This window comes from Pan troglodytes, chromosome 2, assembly GCF_028858775.2.
Source record: "Pan troglodytes isolate AG18354 chromosome 2, NHGRI_mPanTro3-v2.0_pri, whole genome shotgun sequence".
NCBI classification, from domain to species: Eukaryota; Metazoa; Chordata; class Mammalia; order Primates; family Hominidae; genus Pan; species Pan troglodytes.
Genome location: NC_086015.1, coordinates 188,088,256 through 188,105,820, shown reverse-complemented (window position 1 = coordinate 188,105,820; position 17,565 = coordinate 188,088,256). Strand labels below are relative to the sequence as shown.

The 17,565-nt window shown below is 38.7% G+C and overlaps 1 protein-coding gene across 10 annotated transcripts in view; it reads right to left on the bottom strand.

The window, feature by feature from the left end:
* The window catches only part of VPS8 (VPS8 subunit of CORVET complex), a 238,918-nt gene that overhangs the window by 133,485 nt on the left and 87,868 nt on the right, over positions 1 to 17,565 (bottom strand). For 5 of the 10 annotated variants that reach the window (XM_016942443.3, XM_054681298.2, XM_063807400.1 and 2 more), the window contains 5 exons: positions 16,724 to 16,775; positions 15,866 to 15,940; positions 4,110 to 4,152; positions 2,619 to 2,691; positions 2,198 to 2,317 (listed from right to left, as the gene is read on the bottom strand). In XM_016942443.3, the coding sequence (XP_016797932.1) occupies positions 2,198 to 2,317; positions 2,619 to 2,691; positions 4,110 to 4,152; positions 15,866 to 15,940; positions 16,724 to 16,775 (363 nt within the window). The remainder of the gene's footprint in view (positions 1 to 2,197; positions 2,318 to 2,618; positions 2,692 to 4,109; positions 4,153 to 15,865; positions 15,941 to 16,723; positions 16,776 to 17,565) is intronic. The other 5 variants (XM_016942447.3, XM_063807397.1, XM_063807399.1 and 2 more) reach the window with 1 other exon arrangement.

The window sequence follows — 17,565 nt, the reverse complement described above, 5'->3', positions numbered from 1 at the left end:
AGACTCTAGAACTGTGAGAAATACATTTCTGTTGTTTATGAGCCACCCAATCTATGCATTTTGTTATAGCAGCTCAAACAGCCTAAGACACAAGAGTCAAAGGGAATCTTTTTAAAGTATAAAATTAATATATTTTTCTTCCTAAAAGGCTTCAATTGCTACCAACTGCTGTAGTATAAAGTCCAAATTTTGGCCAAGTGTGGTGGCTTACGCCTCTAATCCCAGCACTTTGGGAGGCCAAGGTGGGCAGATCACCTGAGGTCAGGAGTTTGAGACCAGCTTGGCCAACATGGTGCAAAAATTAGCCAGGTGTGGTGATGTGTGCTATAATCCTGGCTACTGGGGAGGCTGAGGCAGGAAAATCACTTGAACCCAGGAGGTGGAGGTTGCAGTGAGCCGAGATCATGCCATTGCACTCCAGCCTGGGAGACAAGAGCAAAGCTCCATCTCAAAAATGAAGGAAGGAGGGAAGGAGGGAAGGAAGGAAGGAAGAAAAGAAGGAAGTCCAAATTTTTTATTGCAGGTTGCAAGACTCGGTATCTGCCTACCTCTCTGGATTTGTTTCTCTCTGTACTTCTCTATATACTTAAAAGATGCAGCTATATTGAATTTTTTTCAATTACTTGAATACTCATTGCTCTGTCTCATTTCCAGGCCTTTCTATATATTCAGCCCTCTGCCTACAATATTTTTTCCTACCCTTCCCCTGACTAACTTCTATTCATGTTTTGAGACTCGGTGTAGACACCATTTTATCTCAGAAACATTCCCTAACGTTCCAGTAGGTGCCCCTCATTAAGTGTTCCTATAGCATCCTGTACTTCCCCTAAGGCATATATTACACTGTGCTATAATTATTTATCTACAAGTCTGGATCCTCTTCCTCCACAAAAGCAGTTTATATCTTGTTGCCAAGGCTGCATCCCCTAATGAGGATAATACATGGGATATACCATGCACTCAAATATTTGTCAACCAAATCAGAGACTGTTTTGAAGCCTTACTATAAATCCCAGTGTCATAATTCAGACATCAGCATAATTCCAAATGTGTTTCGGTGCTACCACAGCCCTTAAAGAAATAAAAACTGCATTAAGTTCTTTGTTTTCTCTAACACTCTTTCTAAACCTCCTCCTCCATCACTTCTTGTTTCTTTTTTTCCTATGTGCCAGTCACCAACTACCCTTATGTTCCCCTGTGGACATTTAAAATTTCCTAAACCAACTAGATCTGACTTCTCAGTTTCTCCCTCTCTTCTTTCTATGCAATTAATGTTACTACTTCTGATGTCAGATTTTCAAATTAAACCAATTCAAATGATAATAACCTTCTCATGAGTACTTACCTTTTTAAAATAATTTAATAGTTTATTATATTTATATAATCCAATTTATAAAAGTAGTATATGCTTATTAGGGAAATTTGCTTCATCTCACAGAGTTAATCACTATTAATATTTAGGTGTATTTCCATCCTGTCTTTTTTTCTCCAAATACTGTGTATATGTGTGTTTTGCATATTCGTGTGCCTGCTGCTTTCGCTAAACACTATAAGCATTTTCCATAATATCAAAAGCTTTTCAAAAAACAACAATACCATTTAATTCAGAAGATACATTATATCTAATTACTCCCCAGGGGCATTTGCACAGACAATCTGGCTCACCCAAATTGTACATGTTCATCTCTAATTGAACACGTATAAAGGTGTTTTTTCAGCAAAAAGCTTCCACGTTCCATTTCGACTCCAGCTATTTTTACTATCATCACTACCACATCTCCTTCAGCATCTCCCTTCCATATTTTGTATGCCAGGCCCTCAGTTCTCCTTAACTTTTTGATGAGTGTGTGTTAGAGAGAGAGGAAGAAAGAGAGAGAAGGAGAGAGGGAGGAAAGGAGGGAGGGATAGAAGGAGGGAGGGAGGAAGAGGGAAAGGGAGGAAGGCAAGGAATTAGAGAAAAAAATGGGTAGCACAACCAAATTAAACATTTGAAACCCTGACTTACTGCTAGTGCATAAAAACTGTACCTGCATAAGAATTATGATTTTTCTATTAAAAAATATTGCTTTTTCTTTTTTCTTTTTTTGAGACAGAGTCTCTCTCTGTAGCCCAGGCTGGAGTGCAATGGCACAATCTCAGCTCACTCATTATTGCTCTGTCTTCTTTGAAAACACCTTAAAATAATACTGTCTCTTACCAGTGCCAATACATTTAGAAATTCTCTTGTGTCAAAATGTAGCAAAGTCCGAATGTAAGGATAGATTTCTTCCTCAGGAGAAGCCTCTGCTGAATGCAAGCGAATTAGAAATTCAAAAACCTGCAAGTTGGGAAAAAAATGTTGATTATTTTCTCACCTGACAAAGTATCTTGCTGAAGCAGTGATTCTCATTTGAATAAAATAAAGGCAGGCTGAATTCAGTTTAAATTGCTACTGTATTTTAAGTTCTCTCTTAAATTCTTTCTCAGCTCTAATTATTGACTTTAGTAATAGTGTGTAAGCTCTCTCCTGCAACAGGTGATAGCTCCTGACCCACGTGTAAGCCTCAACTGCAATTTGTCTTCAGTGCGTCTTAACCAGAGACGGAGAGCAGTCAAAAGGCTATAAAAATAGTACCAACCTGGTTTTTAACCAAGGGAACAAGATCTTCAGGGATGTCACCAAGGGGATAGGCACGACCTGCTAGACAACAGCTAGAAGAAAAGAATGAGAATGGATCTGGTGACTTGTAAAGGGGATAACTTTCAAGCGAGTAACACATTGTTTCTCAAACTTGAGATACTAGTTCAATTTGTAAGTAGGCTCAGCTTTTGTCAGTTAGGTCAAGTTCCAAAGCAGGTCAAGATGACACCCAGTTTAGAAAATGTGGGCAACAGATATGGAGGTGAGGTAATGCATCCTGTGACTGAGTGGGAGCTTTCGTTTCTTCGTACGTTTCCTAAGAAAAATCAATGCTCTATTAAAGGGGCAAGAAGGAATGAGGACAGACTTCTAAAGGCCTCTATACCCAGCGTCTAGAAAGATGGTGCCTAATGGCACCATTATACTATGATTAACCTGTTAAAAGCCTGGCGTTCTCAGATACTGTTAAACCAGGGGCTCTAAGAATGGTATTAAAGATGGGGAAAGAGGCTAAATGTCTGGGAAGTCTGCGACAGGACAAACCGGGGAGAATTAGAATCTGAAGAGAAATTCACCCTACAGTTTTACCTCCAAATCAAACCTTCTTCATGTCTGAAGACTTGCCTTGTGAGCTGAATTACTACAAATGTCATCTGAACATGTCTACCTTTTTTCTATTTTTTGGGGGGGAGGGAGCAAATTTTAAAGCTTTTTGAACTACAATTTTCAATGTTAGACTGGAGACAACTGGACACCAGCATATCCCGAAGAGTTTAAAGTACAGATGATAAAGCACAAAGTAAACGTATTTCTTTCACACTAAAGAATCAATGTAACAAGTGTGAAACAGGTTTCAAAGTTAACTCTGACGTTAGATATGAGCTAAAATGATGTTCTGCTAGGTTCTGCCACCTTCCTGCCAAATAGCCATCTACCTAAAAGTTCTATCAGGGCTCAATTCTGAGCTGGCATAGTCTACTAGAATGAACCCTGCTCCAGGAGTCAGGAGATAAACATTCTAGTTTTACCTCTGTTACTAACTTTTTCATGATTTGAACAAGTCTCTTGCCCTCATATATAGAAACAATACACATCCCACATAGTTGTCACTAGTAAACATAAAAAACCCGGGTTTCAACACCAAGGTTTCTCAACCTCAGCCCTACTGATACTTCGGGCCAGATAATTCTTTGTTGTGCTACTCTGTGCATTGTATGATGCTTAGCAGCATCCTTGGCCTCTGCCCACTAGATACCAGTAGCATCCCTTCTCTAGCCCCAGTTATAACAACCAAAAATGTCTCTAGATGTTGCCAAACATCTCCAGGGAGTAGGAGACAAAATTATCCATGGTTGAGAACCACTGCTCTACATAAAAGAATTGTGCAAAATTAAAAGTACTATATAGATAAGAGATCATAGTATCTCTAAAAACATAGGAAAAATATAGAAAGAACATACATGCAGATGAATAAATAAAACAATCTTACCTAATATATACAAGGAGCTTATTGCCCATAACAACTTGTTCATCTAAAATAGAAAGAGAAGTATCTTCAGCAATTTTCTCTCAAAACCTTTTCAGAAAAATAATCTTTATGTAGAAACAAAAAAATAAAACTTGGCATTTAAGGTGAGGTAAGTATATTCCCAAATAACAGGAAGTTAAGACCACTTTATTGGTTTTTGAGTTTCCATTAGATTCTTGTCACAGACACAAGAGCAATATAAGCTACTCTAAGATAGATGTAGAAGGAATAGATCTGAGGGTAGAGATCTATGTACTGTTGGCCTAACTAACTTGGGGCCAAGGGAAGGTGTAGGGCAGGCAATGAGCTGATGAACTGTACATCAGAACCAATTAATTAGTGTTAAGGCATAACCATACTGTCTTCTTATTTGTAATATGGACTTTTACCACCTACCGTGCTCTAGGCTGAAAAGGCCATTGTTCCCAAATGTTTAAAGTAACAGAACTAAACTAAATGATCTTTAGGGCCCTTTCTATTCTTAAGTTACATAAAAAATGTAAGATTCTGCCATCTTGTGATACGAGCCTGTTCTCTGACTAAAGAAATCAGAAAGATAATATGACAAAGTTTGAAGCCAAGGGGTCAAGGGCAACACAGAATGGAGCAGGAGCATCAACAGGGTGAAGTGACTGGGAACGCCCACAGCGCACAGATGATAGGAATCTGTGATTGGCAATAATGAAGAGCTGGAGTTTCTATTTTTGGTAATATGAATACTGGACATAATGCAAGCCAAGTGTATGCCTTTATCAGTAATCTTTCACAAATACTCAAAATCTGTGATGTTGTTAGTGCATGTAAACATGAATTGCTCCAAATGTATGAATAACTACATTTTGCTTCCATTCCAAATGTCATTTGATTCACATCAACTAGTATGACACATGGTGATCACCACCTGCATGGCATAACAACTTAATGTTTATTGGCTAACTAGATAAACACGAGTGAAAGAAAAATAAAGTCTCAGGATCCCAAACTCACTATGCCAAAAGGAAAAGTTAAGCTTCGGAACTGAGTCATGTAAAAAACAAAAACAAAAACAAAAACAAACAAACGAAAATCCTGGCTCCCTTTGGTTCCTAAACAGATTGCTGCAAGATAGAAGGCCATGTCTCCCCAGCTGGCCTCCCTCACCCTGACAATGTAAATTAATAGCTGATCTTCACAGGCACTGGACAAAGATAAGACTATAAATTATTCCTCAGCCCATCCCAAGACAAATGCATATTTGACTTCTCCTCTATTCTATGTTTACTTTACTGTTGTACCTGAGCGAGTTAGAAAAACGCCACACTTTGAGACGAATTAAGAGTCTTTTATTCAGCCGGCAGCCAAAGAGAAGGCTAACGCTCAAAATTCTCTCGGCCCCGAGGAAGGGGCTTAACTTTTATACTTTGGTTTAGAAAGGGGAGGGGAGCTTAAATGCAACAACTCTTCAGAAGTAAAAACATGCAAAAAAATTAAAAGGACGAATGGTTACAGGGAAACAAACAATTTAAAAGACAAATGGTTACAAAAAAAAGCAAGGTACCAGGTGCGGGGCTCTAAATCCTTCATAAGAGTTAGATATGGGCACTACGCTGGACACAAACTCAAGGCTTTATGGTGTTATCTTTTGAGCAAAATGCTGGGAACTTCATACATGGTTTGTTCCAGTACTTTATCAGTTAACTGGACTCCTTTGATATGTTGACAATCTGCTTACACAGGTTAACTCCTTGAGGAAAGAGGGGTGGGTAAGGAGTCCTTAATGTCTTGTAAATCAAGGGGGCCAGATGGAGCTCGTCCAGCTTTCTCAGCTAAGGGAGTCTATTCATGTGGAAACAAGGCTAGGTGATTACGAGAGCAAAAGGGAGAGTCTAAAAACAGGGTTAGTGAAAACAAGGTTGGGCATTACATTACCTTCTGTAAAATGCAGATTCACTGAGCATGAGACAAATGCATAATTAACTGTTCCTCTTTTCCCTCTTGCCCATTCTCTACCCTTTAAACACTGAAGTTCTCAAAACCCTCTGTGGAAAAAGCACAGGCCGAAGATCCTACTGTAGCTTGTGTCTGTTTCTCCTAGTGTGTCCTCAACCTTGGTAAAATAAACCTCTAAATTGAGACTTGTCTCAGACATTTTTTGATTTACACACCTTTCTTGCTGGAAATCTCAGGTAGAATATATCTAGCTCACGATATTCCTAGAGAGAGCTAAACGTATTTGTTTAACTTACCCATCTCCATTATTCCACTACTGTGAGCCTCTTATGAGCAGAGTATGTGACATTTCTGTATTTCTAGCATCGAGAATAGTGTCTGGCACATACGTAGGTAATTAGTAAATTGTATGCTGAAATGAACTGACACAGTACTTAATTTTCTACAACCTTTCTCTTCCCAATATCTTCTTTTAGACAACTTTTCATTATAAAAGATCATCAATTCCATTCAGACGTTTTAATTCTCCACTTTCATTTCTGGTAGATAGAGATGTGAAAGGCAATTTTCAACTTTGCCTCAAAAAGATTAGGTTCAGGGCTACTATTAGGTACGGGAAGTTAAGACTATAAAATGACTCATTCACCCCCACCCTTACAGTAAAAAATTATAAAACCTGGACATCATACAGAAAGTAACTACCTGAAGATACCAAAGAGTTGCTGAGGACTGAGCAGAAGCACGAACTGGTGAGGACTTCAGCCTCATTTGGGGGAGGAGAGACAGGCAGCCACACTGTCCTTCCTTCTGGCCTGTCCCTGAGGTAAGCGTACTCTGAACTGCACACATAGGGAGGCATGGAAAGGCCCCTAACCTTCCTGGCACGGTGGCGATCAGAAAAGTGAGGTCAGGGAACCACGACTATGGAATGGAGTTGGGGAATCCCAAAAGGTAAAGAATCAAAGAAGAGATCCCCAAATTGTCTGCCCACATCTGGAGTGGATCCATTTACTAAACCACCATGCAGGAAAAAGACTCAAAGCAGCTTAGTCAAAGACAAAAAACCAGGATCAAGAATGGAGCTCCCTCTCTGAAGGTTTTGGAGTGAGGAGAGAAACACGTGGGCTCTGGTGGAGAGTTCCTTCACTTGGAGAAGCGGAGATAGGGAGTTAGCTGTACAAGTAAATTACCACCTCTGTGGCTTTTGGCCTGGGTCTAAGTGCTGTCTGTGTGGCAAGCACAGCAGAGCTGGAGGCCATCACAGAAAAAGCAACAATCTTTCTGGCAAGGGAAACATGAAGTTAAGAAACATAAACAGTTTAAAAATTAGGAGAAACTTGCCGGGAGGCCGAGGCAGGAGAATGGCGTGAACCCGGGAGGCGGAGCTTGCAGTGAGCCGAGATAGCGCCACTGCAGTACGGCCTGGGCGAAAGAGTGAGACTCCGTCTCAAAAAAAAAAAAAAAAAAAAAAAAAATAGGAGAATCTTGCAAAGAAAAGAGAAAGAGGAAGGATCCCCAAACTCTGTCTACCCTCATCACTGTCTGACCCCTGAGCCATGCGTGTGGATCAGAATCAAAGCAGATCAGCCATCCAGAAATGACCTGAGGAGAGACTGGAGCTGCACAAGAGAGAGGGTTTGCAATTCAAGCCCACCAAGAAAATTATCTGATAAAACAATGGAAGACGATACTCAGTGGTGAAAAATACCTGATAGAGCAATGGAGAAAAATACTCACTGGAGAACCCATACTCTCCACACAATGTAACATTCATAATATCCAGATACAGTCCAAAATTATCCAGCATGAAAAACCAAGAAAATAAAACATATTCTTCTTAAAAGTGAATCAAGTCCAATCCTGGGATGAACAAAATGTGAGAACAAGCAAAGACTTTAAAGCGCTATTATAATTATCCTTAAGCAAAAGAAATGGTTTCAGTGCGTGAAAATTTCAACAGATAAATGAAGAGTTGCAGCAGAGAAAACAGAAACAAGAACTAAATGGAAATTAGACCGAAAAATATAACTGTTGAAAATAAAAAATCACTGAGCAGATTTAACAGTTGAATTGACATGAAGGAGTTAAGAGCAAATGAATATGAAGGAAGAGCAATAGAAATCATCCAAGGTGAAAAACAGAGAGGAAAAAAGACCAAACAGAACACAATCAAAACCCAGAGAAACAGACCTCAGAAATGGTGGAGTAAGGACCTGCAAAAATCTCCATAAAAGCAATACAAATACTGGTAAAAACTGTCAAATTGGCTTTTTCAGAACTCTTGAAATTAACTAAAAATTTGCCATAATCTGAGGAATGTTTATTCAGAAAAATGCCTGAATCTCAGGAAGACCAGTGAATTTTAGAGTTTTAACTTTATGTATTGCCATCTCCCTTTCTCCAGCTCTACTGTAGTTTTGAAAACCAATATTGCCTTACAACTTGGGCAGCTGTGAAAACAAGTGGAACACAGTGGGTTTGATAGCGACAGGGGGTAGTCAAATGCCTAGGCAGATAGGGGCGGGTCCCTTGTGAAACCCCACCTTCAAGCCAAAAAACAGCCTGAAGGCTGAAAGACCAGATTACTGGTCCGGATGAAACCTGCAAATTGGAGTGAGAGCTTCTGTTTCTGTCTGCACATCCTTTCCCAGTTGATTCTTTCTGAATAATGCCTTTTAACCAATCGAATGTTGCCTTTTCCAATACTGCTACAGCCTGCCCCTCCCCTATTCTGAGCCCACAGTAGCCCCAGACTCACCACATTGAGGGGACTTGCCGGCCTTCGGGTAGTGGGACCACCCCTGTATCCCCTCTCTGCAGAAAGCCATTTCATCATTCAATAAAACTCCCTACCTTGCTCACTCTTCAATTGTCAGCATATCCTCATTCTTCTTGGATGCTGGACAAGAGCTGGGGACCCACCGAGTGTGGGTACCTAGAAAGGCTGTTACACTGGCCTTTTGCCTTCGCTGGCAAAGGGCAGCCACCCCACACAATGCGGCCAGAGGCCGACCGAGCTGCTAACATGCTGCCGTCCATCAGGCTATGGATGGTAAAACTAAAAGAGCTAATTAGCACACTAACACCCCATCTGGGGCTTCAGGGTCGTGGGCACCCTTGTCTGGGTGCTGCTGCATTCCCCTCAAGACCGCGGGCCTCACATGGAGCTTGCTCCTGTGTCAGCACTTGGGAGTGGCCAGCCGGATCCCACACTGGCTTGCTCATGTGCTCCTTCCCACAAGGGGCTGAGCGCAGCAGGCCAAGAAGACAGGGTGCCCCTGCTGCAAGTCCGGCAAAGAACCGAGAGAAAATTCCTGTGTCAATCTTGTAGCCCCTCAAACGCCCCATCCTCAGAGAATTGTCACTATTTGACCTATCTGGCAGCTTACTTAAAAGCTCCATTTTCAGGGCTTATTTTTTTTTGCCCTAACTCAGAACTCACTCTGTGGGAACAGCACTATCCCCAGGACATTTGTGAAAACAGTCAGTGCCATTGTTCAACATTACAGCAGGCTGAGACAGTGTTAGTAGTTGGGACTAATAAGTGGTGCACCAAAAACCTTAAAAGGAAAAACTGGAGAACGGGAGATCTGCAGGGGCTTTTGAAGAGTTCTAACATATTCCTGGAGTGCTAAAAGGATGTATGCATATAAAGGGCTTTGCACATACCCAGGGAAATTCTCAAAGGCCCTAATTTATAACCCATGGCTGACTTTGCAGCTCTGCGCAAGCAGGAAGGGAAGGCTACAGCAGAATTCTAAACTGCCTGCCAAAGAACTGAAAATTCCAACATAAAATGAAGCAGGAACTGATAGGATTAAAGTGAGAGAGGGACAATTCAACAATATTTGGAGACTTCAATATCCCACTTTCAAAAACAGAACAATCAGTAGAAGATGAACAGGAAAAAGAAGACTTGAACAAAACTATAAGCAAACTAGACCTAACAGACAAAGAAGCCCAGAGAATTTCACCCCAAAATATGGCACCATGGTGTGCAGATTATTTTAAATTAAGGGTCATTGAAGGTCAGCATATGCTGGGAGAGACTTGTGAAAGGAAAATAAATCTTGGGACCCCAAAATCACTATGCCAAAGGGAAAAGTCAAGCTGGGAACTAATGTCAGGCAAACCTGATCCCATTCTATCCCTAAATAAGATAGCTACAAAGATAAGAAGCTACATACCTCCCTCACAATTTACCCACAAGGAAATTCCTTGTGGACAAAGGACAGACAGAACTCAAAGTCATTCCTCTGAGGCTCACTGGAGACAAATGCATATCTAATTTCTTTCTCTGCCCTATTGTTTATGTAAAAATGCAGATTCACTGAGCCAGACTAAATTGTGTATTCAGTGGAAGGCTGATCAAGGACTCAAAAGAATGCAACCTTTTGTCTCTTACCTACTTCTAACCTGGAAGCCCTCACTTCAAGCTGTCCTGCCTTACCAGACTGAACCAATGCACATCTTAAACGTATTGATCGATGTCTCATGTCTTCCTAAAATGTATAAAAGCAAGCTGCCCATCTTGGACACATGTCGTTAGGACCCTGAGGCTGTGTCACGGGTACATCCTTAACCTTGGCAAGATAAACTTTCTAAACAGACTGAGACCTGGCCTAACAGGTCTCAGATAACTTTAACAGGTGAAAGATATTTTGAGTTAACAGGCTGTACTCTGATATTATGTGATGTACCTTAAGACCAGACCCTCCAAAGAAAACACAATTAATTGCCTTCCATCCCTTTCCTGAAATCTCTTTATCTACTGAGGAAAAGAAACCTAAGGAATACAATCGCACCTCTACAAGCTTTTTCACAAGATAACGTCTGCCTCTGAACAATGATCCAAATATTATTGGATCATTCAAATTCCAAAGAGGATCCTTTACAAGTTAACTTCTGTCTCCCGGGTCCATTCGTTCCCCTAATAATCATTTATGACCCCTTAAAAGAACTGCCTATTTCCCCATCTCCCTTCTACCCCTAAGAAAGGATGCATCTGTACCTCATTGGGTTTTTGAGTAATCATAGTCCTTCAATTACCCCATATTTATGCATGTTAACAAAAGTATATGCCTTTTTCTACCCATTAATCTATTATTAATTCATTTCGACAGACTTAGACTCAAAGTTTCAGAGGGAAAGCTTAAATTTCCCTACACAGACATCTGTGTAACACTCTATCCAACAACAGAAGACATTCAACACATTACTATGCTCAAGTGCACATAGGACATTCTAGAGAACAGACCTTACGTGAGGTCATAAAACAAGTCTCAACAAATTCTTAAAAGATATAAATCATTAAAAGTACATTTTCTGACCACAAAAAAAGTAGGAATCAATATGAGAAGGAAATGTGAGAAATTCACACATAGGTGGAAATTAGACAACACACTTCTAAATCACTAGTATCACAAGAGAAATTACAGAATACTTTAGGATGAATGAAAATGAAGACAACATACCAAAACGTATTGCTTAGAGGAATATTTGTAGCTGTAAACACTTAATTTAAAAAAAACACAAAAACAAAGACCTCAAATCAACAATATGAGCTTCTACCTGAAAAGCTGAGCTTCCAAAGGGTGTGAAAAATTCTAAGGCTTCTGATACATATATTGTGCTAAACTGCTCTATAGAAAGATTGAACCAATTTTACTCCCACTAGCAGTTTATGATAGTGTTCATTTCCTTAAGAAATAAGTATGATTTTTAAAAATATTTATTAATTTGTTTGGTTAAAAAAAAACCTCTTCATTTTAATTTGCATTTCTTACATTACTAATGAAGTTGAACACCTTCTCAATGTTTACAGGCTAAGTTTCTTTTGTGAATTGCCTTAGTGTTGTCTATTCTTCTATTAAGGTGTTAGTCTTTCTCACAGATTTTATTACTTTTTATATATTGATATTGAGCCCTAAACCAAAGAATTAAAAGTATTTTCCTGTTCTGTCAAAAAAAAAAAAAAAAAAAAAAAAAAGCTGGGCTTCTACCTAAAGAGCTTCTAACCCAAAGAACTGAAGAAAGCAAATAGACTAAAGTTGAATGCATGAAATCAAAATTGGTTCTATGAAAAGATCAACAAAACTGACAAACCTTTAGACAGACTAAAAAAAGAGAGAAGAGTCAAATTACAAAAATTAGTAATGAAAGAGACATCACTACTGACCTTACAGAAATAAAAGGAATTATGAAGGAATACTATAAACAACTATATGCCTACATATTAGATAATGCAGATTAAATGGTCAAATATCTAGAAATTTAAAAACTACTAAAGCTACTGAAACACTCAAAAAGAAACAGATAATCAGAGTAAACTCCAACAAACAAAGAAACTAAACTAGTGCTATGGTCTGAATGTGGCACCCAAAACTCATGTGTTGAAAACTTAATCCCCAATGCAACAATGTTGGGAGGTGGGGGCCTTTGGGGAGGTGTTTAAGTCATGAGAGTTCTACCCTCATGAATGGATTAATGCTGTAGTAAAAAAGGGCTTGATGGACTGGGTTCACTCTTTTTCCACTCTTCTGCCAAGTGAGGACACAATGTTTGTTCCCACTTGCCCTTCCAACTTCCGCCATGTGAGGACACAGCAAGAAGGCCTTCATGAGACACTAGGTGCCAGCACCTTGATTTTGGACTTCTCAGGCACCAGAATTGTAAGACATAAGTTTGTGTTCTTTATAAATTACCCAGTCTTAGGTATTTTGTTACAGCAGCACAAAACAGAGCAAAACAACTAATAATTTTAAAACTTCCAATAAAGAAAAGCCCAGGCCCATATGGCTTCATAGTGAATTCTGTCAAACATTAAAAAAGTTAACACTAATCCTACACAAACTCTTCCAAAAAATAAAAGAGAGAATACTTCCCAACTCATTCTATGAGGCAAACATACCAAGATACACTCATAACAAGACTGGTATTCTTTTGATAACAAGATATCAAAAGAAAACAAAACTGTAGAACAATATCTCTTATGAACATAGACACACAAATCCTTCAGAAATACTAGCAAACCGAATCCAGCAACATATTTAAAAGATTATATACCAAGTGAGATTTATCCCAAGAATGCAAGGTTGGCTTAACATACAGGATCAATTAAATAGATCATATCAATAAAATAAAGGACAAAATCCACAAGATAATCTTAATAGCTGCAAAAAAAGCATCTGATAAAATTCAACAGTCTTTCATGTTAGAAACACTCAAACCGGGTAAAGAAAACTTCATCAAATGGGTAAGACCATCTACATCAAATTTAATGATGAAATATTGAGTGCTTTCCCCCTAATATCAGGAAAACAAAAAGACGTCCATTCTTGCCACTTCTGTTCAACACTGTATTAGTGGGTGTAGTCAGCCCAATTAGGGAATAAAAAGAAAGGCATCTATATTAGAAAGAAAAAAATTATAATTATTTTTATTTGCAGAAGACATAATCTATATTTTCCTTAAAAAGTTCTAAGAAGTTAAAAATTAGCACTAATAAATGAATACAGCAAGGACGTAGGATACAAGGTCAATATACAAAAGTCAATCTATTTCACACCAGCAAATCCTGAAAATAAAATTAAGGAAACAATTTCATTTATAACAGCATCAAGGTGAATAAAATCCTTAGAGGAGGAAAAGGAGTATATGACCTATACATTAAAAACTGCAAAACGTCATTGAAAAAAATTAATGAAGACCTAAATAAAATGAAAAGATGTGCTGTGTTCATGAACTGAAAGATTTGGTAATATTAAGACAGTAATAAAATTGATGTACAGATTCAAAGCAATCCTTATCAAAATCTCAGCTGCCTTTTCTGCAGAAAAGGGGAAAGCAAAGTGACTTTAAGACCAAAATAAGCTGGGTACAGTGGCTCACACCTGTAATCTCAGCTACTTGGGAGGCTGAGGTGGGAGGATTGCTTGAGGCCAGGAGTTCAAGATGAGCCTGGGCAACACAGCAAGACCCTGTCTTGAGAATTTTTTTTTAAAATTCAGCAGGGCATGGTGGCCTGTAGTCTCAGCTACTTGGGAGGCTGAGGAAGGAGGATCACTTGATCCCATACGTTTGAGGCTGCAATGAACTATGCTCACACCACTGTACTCCAGCCTGACTGACAGAGTGAGACTCCGTCTCTAAAATAAAATTAATTTTTAAAAAGATAAAAATAGAAAAACATACCACATTCATACATTAGAAAATTCTACAGTGTTAAGATGGCAATTCTCTCTCCCAATTAATCTATAGCATCAATGCAATCTCAAAGAAAATCAAATGAGCTTTTTTAAAAAAACTGATGAGCTGATTTTAACGTTTATATAGAAAGGCAAAGAATCTGTACTAGATAAACCAATTTTGAAAAAGAAAAACAATATTGTAGGACTTAAAATATGTGATTTTGAGACTTACTGTGAAGTTACAATAAGCAAGACAGTGTATTACTGGACAAGGATAGACATACAGCTCAATAGGACAGAACAGAGAGCACAGAAACACATCCACAGTTATATGGTCACTTGACTTTTCATAAAGGTGTCAAGGTAATTCAATGAAAATAAGATAATCTTACCAATAAATGGTAAGACTTATGGGAATAACTGATAGCTGTATGGAAAAAAATCCTTGAACTTTACCTTACATCATTTATAAAAATTAACTCGAAACGAATTATAGACCTAAATGCAAGAGTTAAAACTATTAAATTTCTATAAGAAAATGTAGGAGAAAATATTTATAACACTGAATTGAATCAAGATTTCTTTTTTTTTTTTTTTTTTTTTTTGAGACAGCATCTCACTCTGTTACCCTGGCTAGAGTACAGTGGCACGATCTCAGCTCACTGCAACCTCCGCCTCCCGGGTTCAAGCGATTCTCCTGCCTCAGCCTCCTGAGTAGCTGGGACTACAGGCACGCGCCACCACGCCCGGCTAATTTTTGTATTTATAGTAGAGATAGGGTTTCACCATATTGGCCAGGCTGGTCTCGAACTGACCTCGTGATCCGCCCACCTCAGCCTCCCAAAGTGCTGGGATTACAGGCATGAGCCACCGCGCCCGGCTCCAAGATTTCTTAAACAGAATAGCAAAAGCCTAAATGACAAAAAAAATTAATAAGATGAACTTCATGAGACGGAGTCTTGCTCTGTCGCCCAAGCTGGAGTGCAGTGGCAAGTGGCACGATCTTGGCTCACTGCAACCCCTGCCTCCCGGGTTCAAGCAATTCTTCTGCCTCAGCCTCCTGAGTAGCTGGGACTACAGGCACCCACCACCACACCCGGCTAATTTTTATATTTTTGGTAGAGACGGGGTTTCACCATATTGGCCAGGCTGGTCTTGAACTCCTGACCTCATGATCTGCCTGCCTGGGCCTCCCAAAGTGCTGGGATTACAGGCATGAGCCACCACGCCTGGCCAGCTTGGGAACTTTTAACAATTCAATAATATGAAGACAACCCCAGGTCATCTCCACCAATTAAAAAAAAAAAGGGGGGGGGGCTAAATATTTAAACAATTCACAAAAGAAGATATGTGAATGGCTAAACAAGCACATGAAAAAATGATTAACATCACTAATGATCACAGAATAAAAATTAAAATCACAATGAAATACCATTACTCATTAGAATGGCCAAAGTTTTAAGAAGATTTTAAAACACTGACAGTATCAAGTGCTTGCAAGGATGTGGAGCGGGAACTCTCAAATATTGCTGATGAGAAATGGTACAGCATTAGGAAAAACCATATAGCAGTAGCTTAGAAAGTAAAATATATATTTACCATACAATCCAGCCATTCCAACCTTAGGTATTTGGCCAAGAAAATGAACACATTTGTCCACACAGAAACTTACAGCTAGGGGTCAGGAATGGAGGGTAAGAGAACAAGGTGAGATACTTGAGGTAATGAAAGTTTTCTATATCTTGACTTTATCAATATGAATTCAATATGAATATCCAGTAGTGATATTGTACTTTATTTTTGCAAGATGTTATCATTGGGGAAACTATGTAAAGACTATATAGGATCTCTATGTCCCATTTCTTACAACTGCATGCAATTACCTCAAAAAGTTTAACTAAAAAAACAAAACAAAAAAAACCCAAAAAAACCTTAAAAAACTTGTCCACAAATGTTGTAGCAGCATTATATTATTCATAGTAGTCCCAAACTGAAAGCAACTCAAATATCCATGAAGTGGTGAATGATTAAACAGCTTATGGTATATTCAATCCATGGACTATCATTCAGTGGTAAAAGGGAACAAAATATTAATATACATAGAACAACATGGATGACTCTCAAAAATATTACGCTTCATCCACGTAAAGTGAAAGAAATAAAACACCAAAGGTTACATAGTACATAATTCCATTTACATGAAGTGCAGTGACAGAAAGTAGATCAGTGACTGCCCAGAGCAGGGCTGTGGGGAAAGGATCAAGTACAAAGGGGAAGGAGGAAACTTTTTAGTGTGAGAAGCTATGGCTCCTTCTACAGCTTGATTATGGTGGTGTTACATGACTGTACATGATTACCAACATTCACACTGCACACATATAATTGGCCAATTTTGTAACATTTAAATAATACCTTAAATACAGGAAAGCAAAAAATTAAGGCTTAGAAAATAAATACCTGTTAGTGTTTTTCCTGCATTCAGAGGAGGAGCAATGACTCTGAAAAGTTTCTGCATTAAAATTAATAGGAAAACAACCATCATCATCTCAAATGATATTATTTAAAAAGTAAGAATCTTATGCTATTCATCACCATTCGCTAATGGAATTAGTCATTTACCATTAAGATTAAATATGAAAACCTTTAATCTGTACATGAAATGTTTAGAAGGCTCACTGAGAAACAATCACTGTTGTCATATTCCTCACCGAAAAAAACCATTTAATAAATACCAGTTATATAAAGGGCTTATCTGAGATTATAATTTTGATATAAAGTATCCTTTGGTTCTTAAACGCTTTATTCTTTTAAAAACTAGTAAGTAAGTGAAAGGATTTCCCACTAAAGTGATAACAGAGATGATTTTAAACTGAAAACACCCAATCAGCAGCCACAGAAAGAAATATCATCTAAACTTAAGCAGAGTCTCCCAAATATTTAGCTGCCATGGACCCCCCTTCAGAGGGAGATTCCTATTTGGGAAAAAACTGATCCTTAGCACCAGGAAATGCAAATTCAGCTGTCCATTAGCATCAAAAAGCCCAAAAGAACTTTCCATGCTTTCCCACTGAAGACCTAACTACGTGCTACCCCCATTTTTGTGAAGCTGGTATATAAACGTCTACCTCTGGCTACTCAGCAGAGATGCTTATTACTGAGTGTTCCCGCACGTATGTGAATAATCCTTATCTTTTATCCTGTTAATCTGTATATTGTCAGTGAATTCAAAGCCTTCAATCCTTTCCCTGTACCTCCCACCACTGGGACCTAAATTGGTAAAGAAAAAGTTTTTCCTCCCA